The sequence below is a fragment of the Ochotona curzoniae genome, unplaced genomic scaffold, assembly GCF_017591425.1.
Source record: "Ochotona curzoniae isolate NIBS_2020 unplaced genomic scaffold, NIBS_Ocur_1.0 patch423, whole genome shotgun sequence".
NCBI lineage: Eukaryota > Metazoa > Chordata > Mammalia > Lagomorpha > Ochotonidae > Ochotona > Ochotona curzoniae.
The window spans coordinates 558,255-572,786 of NW_024466999.1; the positions used below are offsets into that span (position 1 = coordinate 558,255).

At 50.8% G+C, this 14,532-nt stretch overlaps 2 protein-coding genes and 1 long non-coding RNA gene across 4 annotated transcripts in view; 2 read left to right on the top strand and 1 right to left on the bottom strand.

The window, feature by feature from the left end:
* LOC121167688 (UDP-GlcNAc:betaGal beta-1,3-N-acetylglucosaminyltransferase 9-like) lies at positions 1–1,913 on the top strand. The gene has a single exon (XM_040997243.1). It carries the CDS (start codon positions 100–102, stop codon positions 1,282–1,284), a length of 1,185 nt encoding a protein of 394 aa, XP_040853177.1. The 5' UTR covers positions 1–99; the 3' UTR covers positions 1,285–1,913.
* LOC121167687 (UPF0183 protein C16orf70) overlaps positions 1,899–14,532 on the bottom strand; it is a 26,595-nt gene continuing 13,961 nt past the window's right edge. For both annotated transcript variants that reach the window (XM_040997242.1, XM_040997241.1), the window contains 13 exons: positions 12,942–12,985; positions 11,340–11,419; positions 10,985–11,079; positions 10,320–10,417; positions 10,127–10,239; positions 6,567–6,700; positions 6,201–6,284; positions 5,125–5,207; positions 4,924–4,967; positions 4,472–4,515; positions 4,298–4,356; positions 3,710–3,782; positions 1,899–3,233 (listed from right to left, as the gene is read on the bottom strand). In XM_040997242.1, the coding sequence (XP_040853176.1) occupies positions 3,147–3,233; positions 3,710–3,782; positions 4,298–4,356; positions 4,472–4,515; positions 4,924–4,967; positions 5,125–5,207; positions 6,201–6,284; positions 6,567–6,700; positions 10,127–10,239; positions 10,320–10,417; positions 10,985–11,079; positions 11,340–11,419; positions 12,942–12,985 (1,038 nt within the window). In that variant the 3' untranslated portion in view covers positions 1,899–3,146. The remainder of the gene's footprint in view (positions 3,234–3,709; positions 3,783–4,297; positions 4,357–4,471; positions 4,516–4,923; positions 4,968–5,124; positions 5,208–6,200; positions 6,285–6,566; positions 6,701–10,126; positions 10,240–10,319; positions 10,418–10,984; positions 11,080–11,339; positions 11,420–12,941; positions 12,986–14,532) is intronic.
* The window catches only part of LOC121167690, a 10,622-nt gene continuing 2,062 nt past the window's right edge, over positions 5,973–14,532 (top strand). The window contains exons 1-2 of the long non-coding RNA XR_005885626.1: positions 5,973–6,151; positions 6,578–6,793. This is a non-coding gene — a long non-coding RNA (uncharacterized LOC121167690). The remainder of the gene's footprint in view (positions 6,152–6,577; positions 6,794–14,532) is intronic.

The following is a 14,532-nucleotide window of genomic DNA, read 5'->3' on the forward strand; positions in this document are numbered from 1 at the left end:
TGGAGGGCGGGGCTGGGGGCCGTGCCACGTGACCCTCCAGCTGGCGCTGTAGACCGTGACCTTGGACTCTGCCGAGGGCGGGCGGGTGGCCGTGCGGACATGAGGAGGAGGCTGCGCCTCCCCCGGGACGCGTCGCTCACACTGCTCCTCGGCGCCGCGCTCGGCCTCCTGCTCTACGCTCAGCGTGACGGCACGGCCCCCACGGCCGGGACAAGCGCCCCGCAGGCAAGAGGGAGGATAACCCCGGGGCCCCGTGCCTTCCAGGTGCGGGACACAGAGGCAGTCCCTCCGGCTTACGAGGGGGACACGCCGGCACCACCCACGCCCACAGGACCTTTTGATTTTGGCCGCTACTTGCGTGCCAAGGACCAGCGGCGCTTTCCGCTGCTCATCAACCAGCCGCACAAGTGCCGGGGAGAGGGCGCTCCCGGGCGCCCACCCGACCTGCTCATCGCCGTCAAGTCCGTGGCAGCTGACTTCGAGCGGCGCCAGGCCGTGCGCCAGACCTGGGGCTCGGAGGGCAGCGTGCGGGGGGCGCTCGTGCGCCGCGTGTTCTTGCTGGGCGTGCCCAGGGGCACCGAGGGGACCGGCACGCAGACGCACTGGCACGCCCTGCTCCGCGCCGAGAGCCGGGCGTTTGCGGACATCCTGCTGTGGGCCTTTGACGACACGTTTTTCAATCTAACGCTCAAGGAGATCCACTTTCTGTCTTGGGCCTCAGCTTTCTGCCCCGACGTGCGCTTTGTTTTCAAGGGTGATGCCGATGTGTTTGTACACGTGGGGAACCTGCTGGAGTTCCTGGCCACGCGGGATCCTCAGCAGGACCTGCTGGCGGGGGACGTGATTGTGCAGGCACGACCCATCCGCGCGCGGGCCAGCAAGTACTACATCCCCGAGGCTGTGTACGGCCTGGCCGCTTATCCGGCCTACGCAGGTGGTGGTGGCTTTGTGCTTTCCGGGGCCACTTTGCGTCGTCTGGCTGGCGCCTGTGCGCAGGTCGAGCTGTTCCCCATTGATGATGTCTTCCTGGGCATGTGTCTGCAGCGCCTCCGGCTCACCCCAGAGCCTCACCCGGCTTTCCGCACCTTCGGCATCCCCCCACCGTCGGCGGCGCCCCATCTCCGCACCTTCGATCCCTGCTTTTACCGGGAGCTGGTTGTGGTGCACGGGCTCTCGGCTGCTGACATCTGGCTCATGTGGCACCTGCTGCAGGGGCCGCCTGGGCCCGCCTGTGCGCATCCACAGCCTGCTGCTTCGGGCCCATTCCAATGGGGAGACACTTAACTACAGGTCACGGCATCAGGCCCTCTCAGACCCAGAATGGCGTGGGGAGGGATTCCCTGTGAGGATGATTTTTGTGCTTCCTTCATAGGTGGCCGTCTGTCTCTGTGGGCCCCACAGAATGGACTTCAGATTAGGCTAAGGCATAGGTCTAGAAGTGGTTTGATGTTGACTTGCTGATGTCACCAGGGCAGAGGTGGTGGCAGTCCATCTTGTGCCTACAGGTCCCACAGCCGTGGAGTTTCTGGCAGGAATGGCAGGGGCTTCTGGAGTCCTGTGCAGTCTTTGGCTTGGCCCACAGGTCTCCTTCCCCCGAGACTAGTCCCCATAGGACAGTGAGGTGACCCAGCAGGTGTCCTGCCCCTCCGTATGGATGTCCCCAGCCCCAACTAGGTCTTTCAGGCCTGCGCTCCTAGGGCTAAGGTCTGGAGTCACAGGGATAGCTGAATGGTTGCACCTTAGTTCGTCTTCCCCTTCTACCCACACCCCCTGTACCCTGGCCTCTTACAAGAAGCTGTCACCTGTCCCAGGGAACCTCCCTCTTCCCCCTGCATGAATGTCCCCATTTTGCTCAGCCACCCCCATTCTCAGAAAGCCCAACACCCCACTTATTTTAGTACAAACACAGCAACAGCATGCGGCAGGCCGCTGCTGAGGGCTCAAGTGCTTTATTGGAGAGGGACTGCGGGCAGGAGTGAGGAAGGCTCCCCCTTTTTCAGAAGGATGGGGATGGTCCTGGCCACAGTCCATGTGGGGAGACACCAGTCACAGGAGCGCCACGTGAGCTGGCTGTGGGCCAAGGAACCGGACAGGTGCCTGGGGCAGGTCCCCTGCACCTTCACTGAACTATACAGGATGAAGCTGTACATGAGTTAATTACAAAAGTCATATTTACAAAAATCTGTACACACATTTGAAAAACTCACAAAATTCATCTATGTATCACAAGTTGCTAGACCAAAATATTAAAAATGGGATAAAATTATACATTTCTTATTTCTTTTCAAAAGGTTAATATTCTTAAAGCACTATGCTACTTTCCATCAGCAAGACCCATGATGAGGGGACAGTGCCCACGACTGGGGCAGGGAGTCGGCCCACAGGGCGGTACAGATGCTGCAACAACACAAGGAAGATGTCTTTGGCTAAAACTTTGGCATGAAAGAAAAGAGGCAAGCAGGATGGAGATGCACAGCCCTGCAGCCGGGCTGGGGCGGAGCGGAGGAATAGGGGCCTTGAAAGCTGGCTCCAAGGCGTGGGGGCCAGGCCTGGGCACAGGCCTCAGTGGCAGAAAGCTGTACTTCAACCAGCTGGCTGCGCCTACTGAGCCTGGCAGGGAGAGCGTGCAAGAAAGGAAAAGGGCAGTGGGCCACCTGGCCAAAGTCAGCTCATCAAGTAATGAAAGTGGATGTAGTGCAAATGTGGCAACCAAGGACAATGGACACGCACTACCTGCCTGCTTTTACAGTCATATGGCAACGTGGGGCCAGAGGCAGGACCCTGTCCTCATGCTGGGCCCCTGTGTCCTCAGCTATAGAAAGAGCCCCGAGTTTCCCCAACGTGGGTGGGGCAGGTGTGGACACATCCTGCCTCCTGGCGTGCTAGTCAGGAGCTCCCAGGGCAGGAATCGAAGCTCAGTCTGTGCTGCTCTTTGCAGTTGGGGTCCCCTGCTGGCACCAGCAGGCTGAAGACAGACCGAGGCGCATCTGGAATCCTCATCCTATGCGGCACACCTAGCCCGAGCCCCCTCCGAATGGCACAGCAGCTGGCAAAGCGTCTGAGGAAGCCCATGGTGTGGCACAGAGGCCTGTTGAGCAGGAAGCGCTGCGCCCTTCCACAGGGCAGAGAGGCAAGGGGTGATGTCCTTAGGGGAGCTCGGCTGTCCTCAGGTGGGCACCGGGCCTAGGGGGGCCGTACAGAGTCACTGAGGCAATGTGGTTGTTCTGCATGACCTGGTGGTATGAGAATGGGCAGTGGGTCAGAGGCACAGTGAGGGGATGCAGGCACGGGGCTTAGAGGCGGTGGGATCAGTCCACCTACACACAGAGGCTGGGCTTCCTGGCCCACTAACACCTGGGGGCTGCTCTGCCCAGGAACTCACCTGTTCCTTCACTACAGGCCAGTCCTTCTGGGACTGTTAAGGGCCTGCTGAAGGCATAGCATCCAGAGAGAAAATGGGCCACCCACTTTTCCCCCAAGTTTGGGATCTCCCGAGATGCCTGGCCATAGTAAATCCCCCCCAACCTGACAGTGCTGGGTCTCACTTGTCCTGTGGTTCCCCCTTGCTGGACACAGGGGAGGCCCCATACTCAAACAGCCAGTGCCTGCTGGGGAAAGATTCATCTGCCCTCAGTTGCTGGCCTGCCCCTGTGAGGACCACAAATCCCCTCACCTTTCAGCAGTTAATATCTAGGCCTCCAGGACTTACCTCAAAGATCATACGCTGAAGGCCGAAGCAGAATGTGGAGCCAAATGGGTTGGTGTTGTTCGGAGAGGAGGACCTGAGGTGAGAAGCCAGAGTTAGAGGGGCAGATTGAGGGCAAGGTCAAGCAGGGAGGGAAACCAGTTCCTTTTGGGATGTGGGTTGCAGGCCAGTGGTTGCTCATAGCGGTGGGTATATGTCTCCCACAGAGGGCGCTGCTAAGGTAAGGATGGCTTCATTCAGAACTGTACGGAGCCTGACGGGGCACAGAATTACCGTGGAACTAGAGTGTGAGAAGTCAGGAAGGCCACAGCAGGTGGGGCTTTGATGAGAGCCTCGGCAGCCAGCAAGGTGGTAACCTCTCTTTTTAACTAGGGGGCCCCTATACCTGGAGATCAGGTGACAGGAACTGTCTCATGTGGCCATTTCTTTGCCACAAACACACAGAATAGCTGGCTCTCAGGCTGGGCAGGAAGTATGCTTGTTGCAATACTAGAAGCTTCTGTAACATCCATGCAGTACCACTGCCAGGCTTTCCTGAGCTCTCTGGGATGGGAGGGATGGGACAGAGTGTAACCACAGCTTGGCACTCACCTGTGCAGGACAACAGGCTTTTCCACAGGGTGACCCAGGAGCTCCTGGATGTTGTCCCACTGTGAGACAGAGCATAGGGGTTAGCTGGTGATGACCCAGACAACACGGCCTCGTACTGTCTGCAGGTTTGTGCCCGCCACATTCTCAGGCTCTGTCAAGAAAATAGGCTCTCACCTTGCTATAGGTTGTGCACGTTTCTGTCTGATCGTCTGCATTTTCTGAGAAAAAAAAAAAAAGCACACAGGGTGAGTTGGTGACTGGCCCAGCCCTAGGTCTGACCCTCGCACAGGCTGCAGTGCATAAGGAGCACACGAAGGCCAGCTGGAGCTCGGGGGTGCAGAGCGGTCAGCCCGTGTGGGCCACATGAGTTGGCAGGGAATAGAGGGCACTCAGCATGGGTGGTGAGCACTGGAGGGTTATCCCAGGAAATGCTCCTCCACCTCCTGAGGACAGCAGTGCCGCAACCCCAGGAAAGGCCCTCTGGGGCCTCCAAGAACGGAGCAGTCTGCAGATGAGGTGGCGGCTACGGAAGCAGGTAGGCAGAGGCTCTCCCCTGGGGATTCGGGGTAGGAGTGGGAAACTGAGTCACAAGCACCCTCCTTACCCCCAGGGCACTCACTGCTCACCTTTCTTTATGGCCAGTGGGATCTTGAACTCACAGCGGTGATAGCTACAGAAAAGGCAAAGAGGTAAGGGCAAGACTTCCTGGGAAGCCTGGGCACTGCTGCTTCCCAACCCAGCCCCTGGGAATGCAGGAATTCAGGGCAAATAAATTGCGCTTTCCTGGGGTTTTTCAGCCCAAGGCTTCTTCCTAAGACACTACTTACATGTTGAAGTTATAGTGTCCAGGGTAATTGGTATGTAGGACAAATTTCTTCACTTTGTGTGTATTTGCATCAAACAGGATGTCCTGGGATAGAAAACAAGGTGCTTAAGTTGGAAATGTCCCTGAGGCAGGACTGGGCTCTTTCCAAGGTCTTATTCACAAGAGTACCCCAGGCCAAGAAGCCCCAACTGGACATTTTCAGTGGGCAGAGGACCCAACTATTGCTAGTTCAGGCAGACACAGGGGCTACACTCCCTGGAAAGTAAAAGGTGAAAGCTTTCCTGCCAGCCCTCCGTGGGAGTGAAACTCCAGCCTGATCTCTCAGAAAGGGTTGGCTCTAGACTCGGCATTGGCCACTGGACACCCTTCTATCTCTTTGCAGTTGCATGTTCTGTCCTGGTCCGCAAGTACAGGGTTACCTAGGATTCTGCCCTGACCTAGTAAATAGATGAGTGTTACTGGGGCTGTGTCCCTCCATCTCTCCATCTTGCCTGTCATCAGCTGTCACTGGGTCAGGCACACAGGTCCCTTACAGCAGTACCATGCTGCCCACAGGAGTATATGTCCCACAGCCATTCACCAACCCCTCCTGGCTACTCACGGGTCTCCCTCTCTGTCACCTAACCCTCACTGCCTCAGGAACTTGGAACCTAGAAGACCCAGCGCTTAGAGGACCTGTACTCCAGCCACCCCTGCGACAGTTCTTGCTAGTACACTGCTGCCCCAATCATTTCTCATCCACGTGTGCTGCCCAGCAGCAGTGATACTGACCCCTGGCTCCATCTGGCACCCCAAGTCCGCTGTGCTGCCCCTGGAGTGGGCCACTAAAAATACCCCAGGTCTTTTCTAGACTCTGGTGCTCTATGATAACCTGCTTTCTGGAGTCTCCATGTTTTCCCTCAGAAAAGAAGTCATGACACAGCAGGGAGCCTGTATTTCTCAGCCTTCCAGAGGCAGGAAAGGTCAAGGGGCAAAGCCATCAGTTCACTGTGGCCCAAGCCTGGCTGCTGCCACACACGAGCACACAGGTATGCTAACACCCCTTGCCCACCCCGCGCAAATGAAACTGCAACTCACCACTCCAAGAGTGAAGTAGTTAAAAAAGTAGTCATTGCACTTAGAGGGAACTTGCTTATGAGGGGAAGGAGAATGAATTTTCATCTGTTGGGAAAAATTAATATTGAATTAAAGTCCAACTCCTTAATGCAGTTTTGACAAATTCTTTGTAGAACTTTCAGCTGCAAGCAAGAATGCAGGCATCAGCTGCCACAGATGAGGGGCTTGGTCCAGCAAAGGCAGGCACAATAGGCAGGGGCAGAGGCCGAATTTTCCATTACTTCATTACCAACTTTAAGTAGAATAGGTTTTAAGGGAAGCACAGCAAACGTTGATATAGTAGTCTCACATTTACAGCCTGTTCATTCTGTAAACACATCCCCCTACCTTGTCTTCAGATTTATAGAAGACTTTGTGTGGAGAGCCAAGCATGCTAAGAACATCTTGGCAGGAATCGCCAAAATATACTGAACGTTCAAACACCCGCATCTTGGCATCTGCTAACAGGCCGGGGCCACAACCTGCGGAGAAGAAGGGATGGACTGTCAGGACTGGGGACCCCGGAGCCCCAGGCACTGGGACTGCAGAGGATACTTGGCTTGTAACCTGCCCAGGTGAGACTACCTTCTGTTTTAGGAGACAACTTTAGTGTGGTTTTCTAGAGTGTGTCTTCGATAAAACATCCTGGGAACCAAGACATGTTAAAAGCATCACTGTAGGCACACTTCTTATGGAAGAAATGGGTTCACTGAGACCCTGGTGCCTGCCAAAGGAAAGCCTCAGTCAAGGTAAGATTGGATAACCCTGTGAGGCGCCATCTGCACAGTAAGTGCTGCCCTACGGACAGTGGGGGCGGTGTGATGTGCAGCTCCTGGGAGTGTGTGGTACAGGGTGGCAGCCAGAACCTGCTGTGACTCCCAAACTCAACAGGCTCCCTTGCTGTCACTTGTGATGATTAACACACCTTCATAACCAGCCATCTGGGGAGTGAACCAGTGGATGGAAGATCGTCTCTTCTTTCTGTAAATCTACCTTTCCATTAAAAACAACAAACAAACAAACAAAACCAAGCAAAAACCACACACACAAAATCCAAAAAAAACCTATTGCATTTCTATTTAAAAACCGAAAACCAAAAACTGTTTGATTTTGCTACCAAATCTCAATTCTCACTAAAAAAAACACTTGAAATGCACCACCCCTGCGGCCTGTGCTATGGCCTGCCACACAGGCATCCTATATGGGTGCCGGTTTGAATCTTGGAGGCTTCACTTCCTACCCAGGTCCTTGCTAATGTCCCTGGAAAAGCAGCAAGGACAGCCCGAGTGCTTGGACCTCTGCGCCCATTTGGGAGACCTGGAATAAGCTCCTGGCATTGGTCTAGTCCAACCTTGGGCTTTACTGCCACTTAGGAGAATGAACCAGGCATTGGAAGATCTGTCTTTTGCCTTTCATATAAATATAATAAATCTTAAATAAGCATCTCACAACACTCCTTCAAGTAGTTCTTGTTTTGCCTTTATTAGAAGACCACATTTTAAGATATTTCTAACCTGGAGGCTACTGTTGAGGGGAGACTTTTTTTTTTTTAAGACTTCATTTACTCATTTGAAGACTGAAGGCCAGAGTTCCTTCATCTGCTGGTTGACTTCCTACATGGCCCAAACACTTAGGCTTTTCCACGCATGTTAGCAGAGAAAACACAAACCAGCACAGATACGGCAATGCTGGTATTGCAGAAAGCAGTTTAACCCACAGTGCCGGCCTATGCCACAGCCTTATTTATTTAAACTGGAAAAGCACACTATAGAGGAGAGACAGGAAAAAATCTTCCACCCACTGGTTCACTACTCAGGTAGCCCTGATGGTCAGAGCTGAGTTGATCTGAAGCCAGGAGCTTCTTACAGTTCTCCCAATGGGAACAGGGGTCTAAGGACTTGGGCCATCCTCCACTGCTTTCCCAAGCCATAAATAGGGAACTGAATGGGAAGTGGAGCAGCCAGGACATGAACCTACTCCCCATATGGGATCCTGGGGCTTATAGGTGAAGGCTACACTAGTTGAGCCATTGTGCTGGCTCCTCCAATGTCTTAAAAAATATTTAGTGGTTGTTGTTTTGCATAGTGGCTACTTGGAATGTCTATGTCCTGTAGTGGAGTGCCTAGTTTGAGATCCGGCTACTTCCCTTCTGTCCAGCTTCCTGCTAATAGAGCAGATGATGGCTCTAAGTACTCGAGCCTTCCACATGGGAGACTGGGATGGTGTTTTGGGCTTCTAGCTTTGGCCTAGTTCAGTAGTGAACCTGTAGATGAGATCGATTATATACCTTTCAAATAAAAGGAAAGAATTTTCTAAAATAATGCTTGCCATAGCCCAGACTGGGTTAAGCTATAGCCAGGAGCCAGGAATTTAATCCAGGTGTCTCAAAGATGGGACAGGAAGACAATGTTGCATTTCAAGGTCTGCCACTAACAGGAGGCTGGAGGTGGGCATCAAATTCAAGTACTCAAATGTGGCATGGCCAATGACAGCTGCTCCACCAGTACCTTTAACTTGTTTTAAAAGGAGACTCAGGGAGGAAGAAACAAGATCCTCCACCTGCTGGTTCACTCCCCAAATGGCTGCAATGACCAGGATGAGGTCAAGCCAAAGCCAGGGGATAAGAGCTTCTTCTTGGTCTCTTATGCGAGTTCAGGGCACCAAGAACCTGGGCTATCCTACAATGCCTTCAGTCATCAGCAGAGTTGTCTTGCCCATGCAGCAGCCAGGACCCAAACCACCTCCCATATGGGATGCCGGCATAGCAGGCAGCAGCCAGAGACACAGGGAGAAAGATCTTTTCTCCGCTGGTTAACTCCCCAAGTGGTCACAATAGCTGGAGCTAAGTGGATCTGAAGCCAGGAGCCAGGAGCTTCTTCTGGATCTCTGACACAGATGCAGGGTCCCAAGACCCTGGGCCATTATTTCCTGACACAAGCAGGGTGCTGGAAGGGAAAATGTAGCATTTGGGACACAAATCAGTACCCAAGTTTGATCCTGGCACATGCAAGATGAGGATTTAGACACTGTGCCAGGCCCTGCAGGCACCTTCTATAGATTTTTTCTTTTCCTTTTTTTTTTTTTTTTTTCCTAATATTCAATGTTCAGGGGCCCCACTGTGCTGGCACTATAGCATTGGGTGAAGTTGCCACTTTCAGTGCTGGCATCCCATATAGGCACTGGTAATCCAGCTCCCTGCTAATACATCTGGGAAAGCAGAGGAGGATGGCCCAAGTGCTTGGGCAACTGTACCTAATATGGGAGACCCAGAAGGAGCTCTTGTCTCCTGGCTTTGGAGCAGTCTGGCTCCAGCTATTGTGGCCATTTGGGGGGTGAACCACAAGGGAAGATCTCTCTCTCCATCTCCCTTTCTGTAACTTTCATTACATTTAAAATAAAAAAGCAGGCCCTTGGAGCCAACATAATGGGTAAAGCTGCTGCCTGCTACACTGGTACCTCATATGGGCGTAGATTCCATGTTCCTGCTGCTACATTTCCAGTCCACATCAGTTTCCTGCTGATGGTCTGGAAAAGGCAGTGGAGATGGGCCAAATGCTTAGGCTCCTACACCCACATGGAGACCTGGATGAAGCTCCTGGTTCAGCCTTGGCTGGTGGTGGTCACTTGGCAAGTGAACCAGCAAATGGAAGAGAGCTCTGCCTCTGTCTCCTCTTCTCTCTGTAACTGACCTAAATAACCTTAGCAGATACTAAATCTCTCAAAGTCTTCATCTGGGGTTTTCCACCCTCCATAGCTGTGATACATTTCTATTGTTTATAAGCCCCACAGTTTAAGGTCTTCTATTATAGACGTCTGAATGGACTAACACCTTCCTCTAAGCACAGAGTTTTAGAATGTCTCAAAATGGTTAAATGGGGAATCTACCCCCCTCAGTGTCAGTAACTGACCTGCAGCAAGTAGGCGAAGTCGTAAGCCTGAAGGTCCAGTTCCATCTCGAAGAACATCTACACTTTCGGCATAGACATTGCCCAGGAAACAGCTCAGGGGCATCACGGGAGCCCTGGAGACAGCATCCAGTGAGCAGACGCTTGGTCCTCCCTCCCAGGGAACCCGTGGCGTCAGCGTGCTCCTCACACTTACTTGGTGTCCTGGAGGCTGTTTCCACTGTAGATGTACATTCGTTTTACAGTTGCTCCATGGGGTATTTGGAGGGAAGCTAGACCATGGGCAAAATTGGGCTGTAAACAGACAAGAAGTACCTTGCAGGCCATGCGACTAGGGTCTGGTCCCCCTCCAACCTCATGGTCCTTGAAAACTGGTCAGGTCAAAGCACACAGTCAAACTTGGCTCTGGGTTGTTCAATAAACTCATCCCAAACATCTTTAATTTTACTTGTTTTCTTCATCAGGAAATAATATAAAGATGATTTCTTAATAGAACATGTAAGTCTTTTAAAAACTATATTATTGCCTGGAGACAAATGGAGTGTTTACTAAAAGCTACACATAACTGAAAACACAGCAAACGAAATCTCCAAATTCTTAGCCACTAAGAAAACCACAGTGAGTATGAGCTTTAACATGACACCTAACTGGGTTTACCCCTAAAAAAATGAGCCCAGTAAGCAGGAAATACCTTCTTCCTGGGGATGCCCATTGGGTCTTGCTCTTCCTGTCCAGCCTACGCTACCACTTTAGGCCCCTTAAAAACCCAAAGACAAGGAAGCCAAACAAGGCTGCCTAGCCAGTTTCTCCTCCCTCATGGCACTGCCTGCTGTCCCACACCAAGGGATAGGAAGGGCTGACCTCATACTTGGGAGCCTCAGTCCAGGAGTCTAATTGAAAAGAGAAGGACAGTCCTCTGAAGTTGAGGTGAAAGAGCTGCTCAGCGGAGTTGTACACTGTGGAGTGGGGAGAAGAAAACAGTATAGCTGTTGAGTTTCTGAAACCGCTGACATAAAGCAACCTGACAAACAGCAGTACCTCATGTGGGGCCCCAATTCTAAGTTGAACTACTAGGTACAAGAAAGAACTTTCCTTCACACCCTAGTACCAACCCCCAAATCCTACAGGAGTCCACCTTCAGAAGTAGGGTGAGGTGCTGATTTTATTGCAGTTGGCTGCCACTGGTATCCAATGGAAACAAAGGAACTTGGCTTACCTCCAGGATGGGTTGCGCCAAAAGATTGGTCAATCTGTTCAATAGTAGGAGCTATGGCTTGAGAATTGAAATGTACTCCACTGCAAAACAGGAAGAGAGAGAAAAACGTCTCTCATTTGCTGGTTCACTTCCCAAAAGTCTGTAACTTCTTGGATTGGGGTCAAGCTAAAGCCAAGAGTTAAGAACTCACCAGGGCCCTCCTGCTCAGGCTCTGGTGCAGAGCAGCAGCCATGCTGTGTGTTATCCCATGGCCACAGGCCTCAATAAAGGCCACAAGGTAATGAAGAACATGAGCAAGCTGAGGCACAGCTAGCACCACAGGCAGCTGACCAAGCACGCCAAGTTTGTGTAGGGCATGATCTGGGAGTGTGTGGCTTCACCTCCTGAGTGTTGCACTATGGAGTTGCTCAAGGTCTCCAAGGACAAATGGGCACTCAAGTTCATCAAGAAGAGGGTGGGCACGCACATCCGTGCCAAGAGGAAACGTGAGGAGCTGAGCAGTGTGCTGGCCGCCATGCTCAAGGTAGCCACCAAGAAGGGCTGAACAGCCCACCTATCCCTGTCCCCACACCCTGGAAATAAAACACTGTGGTGTTGAGCTCAAAAGCAAACAAACAAAAAACAATAAAAAACCAACCACTCAAACAGGGTCTCCCTTGCGGGTGGCAGTATCCAAATACCCAAGCCAACCAGCAACTGCTGCCTCCTGGGGTGCACATTAACCAAGAAGCTGGAAAGGGGAGTGGAGCGCAGACCCAAACCCAGGCATTCTGAATGGGATGAGTGTGTGCTGGTCATGGCCTTACAGGTATGCCAAATGCCAGCCCCTAATGAAACAACTTTGAAATAAGAGGATAAGCTCAGTTACTATGAAGCTGAGACAGAATCAGTTCTCCTGGACTTCTAAAGACACTACTGACAATGAACAAAAGGGCAGAGAGGAGAAAGCCAGACCTTGAGACAGTAAAGTGACCAGAAACTTGAGTCTGCAGGAGCTACTGCACGTTTGCTTCTCCACCCTTCTGTGAACAAGAGCTGCCTAAGGTGCCCCAGAATCCCAACCTCTTCACGCTTTTGTTACAAAAGGAGAGGCTAACTCAAAAAACTATTCTAGATATTAACATACTACCTCACATTAGTAGGGGCCCCAAATTCCTGGATTGTACAGGTCATCCCCATTTTCATCTAAAGGGCAGCCTTCAGCTCTACCATGATGGTCTTTGCTGTTCTCTTTAGCATAGACAGACTTTGAAGTCAGGCATGTGATCTGACCCACCTTTGCTGCTCATAAAAATATTTGGAAAAAAGTTGCTAGAAGAGGCTGTGTAAGGAATGGCATGTGACTCAGTCTGTCACACCGCCTTTGAACTGAGGCCCTGTTTTGTTGGGGTTACATCAGAAAGACACATGTGAAGTATTTAACACAGCAGATCCTTATGAAGTTTTACTTCTCTTCCACCAGGGAACTGAGCAGGCTTGAAGGTTGCCTCAGGACGCACGGCTGCAATTCCTGGGCTGCTGCACGTGGGAGCCTTGCTAATGTAACAAAGGCAGTGGATAAGGCTTCTCTGTATCAAGTGGACAGTGGGAAAGAAGACTCACCAGTATTTTAACTTCACTTTAGTCAAGTCATATACTTCAATCACCTTAAAAAAAAAAGCTTGAGTTGTTAATTAGTTTGATGACAAACAAAACTGAACAGATATTTATGGTATAAATAGTACATTTATGGGAAAAACACTCTCCAACTCTGCTACCCTTATTTCTCCCAGTGGACTGCACATGGATCAGGCCTGGGTAGCCAGTCCCCAGCTGAATTGTACTGGGTGACACTCTCCCAACCCCTCTCACCCAGGGCAGCAACATTTTCCAGAGAAACAGACGCACGCAGCCCCAAGGCTCTGAATGCAGAGCCCATTCCTTCTACTCCATACTTTGATATATTATAAAAACTCAAATCTAGTTCCTTTTAAAAACAGCTTATAAAAGTTTATTTTCCTCACAAAATAAAAATATGGAGGGACAGTTCTATCTTGCAAGAAAATAGGGTACAATACTGGCTCAGGCTACATGTGTGTTTGGTCATGTCCCTAAGAAGCATATGGTTGAAACCATCTGATGAACCTCAAGACCCTTGTGAAGTTTTTTTTCTTTTTTAATAAAACATTCACTCTCTCATTTCATCCGCATCTATATCTTTCCCAGTTTTTTAAATGTCACCAAGATTACTTGTCCCGACACTTGGGTCATCTTGTGTTGCTTTACCAGGCACAACAGCAGGGAGCTGGATTGAAAATGGTGCAACTAGGACTTGAACCAGAGTTCACATGGGATGCTGGCGGTGCAGGAGGTGGCTTCACATGCAGTACCACAATGCTGGCAATGAAGTTTGCTTTTTACTGGGTTCAGCCTCAGATGAAATGCCAAGATGCATTTACATAACTGAATATTAGCCACAGAAAAGGAAGAAATCTTGTCATTTGCAATAACATGGATGTAACTGGAGGTTGTTATGTTAGGTGAAATCAGCCAGGCACAGAAAGATAAGTACTGCATGATGTCCCTTACTGTGTGTCTAAAAAGATGATCATATGAAAGTTAAACTATAAAGGTCAACAGAGGCTTGGCAGGAAAAAAGGGAAGGTTAATTTAATGGGTACTAAGTTATAGATTGGGATAAAAAAGTTGGGGTTCCACTGCACAATAGGAACGTCTACAGATATTAATGTACTATATGAACATTTCTCTATGAAACAGAACAGAGGGGCCTGGTGTAGTGGGTTAGGAGAGCACCTGCGATGCCAGCATCCCATATGAGAGCTGATCTGAGTACCACCTGCTCCACTTCTGATCCAGCTCCCTGGAAATGTGCCTGGAAAGCAGTGGAAGAATGCAAAGTCCTTGGAACCCTGTCACACACTTGGGAGATCTGGATGGAGCTCCAGGCTCCTGGCTTCAGCCTGGTCCAGCCTAGGCAATGTAGCTACTTGGGGAGTAAACTAGAGGATGGGAAATCTCTTTCTCTGTAGCAATTTCAAATAAATAAATCTTAAATATAACAGAAAGCAGGATTTTTAAGTGTTCACTACACATAAATGTTAAATATTTAAGAAGATACTTTTGGGTCTCAGACCCTGTGTCTAACTTTGTTTAGAGATAATAACAATGAATCAAGTTGGATTCTGATTATTCT

What these genes read in the sequence shown, in the direction of transcription:
- LOC121167688 (XM_040997243.1), top strand. Translation starts at nt 100, where the DNA reads ATGAGGAGGAGGCTGCGCCTCCCCCGGGACGCGTCGCTCACACTGCTC.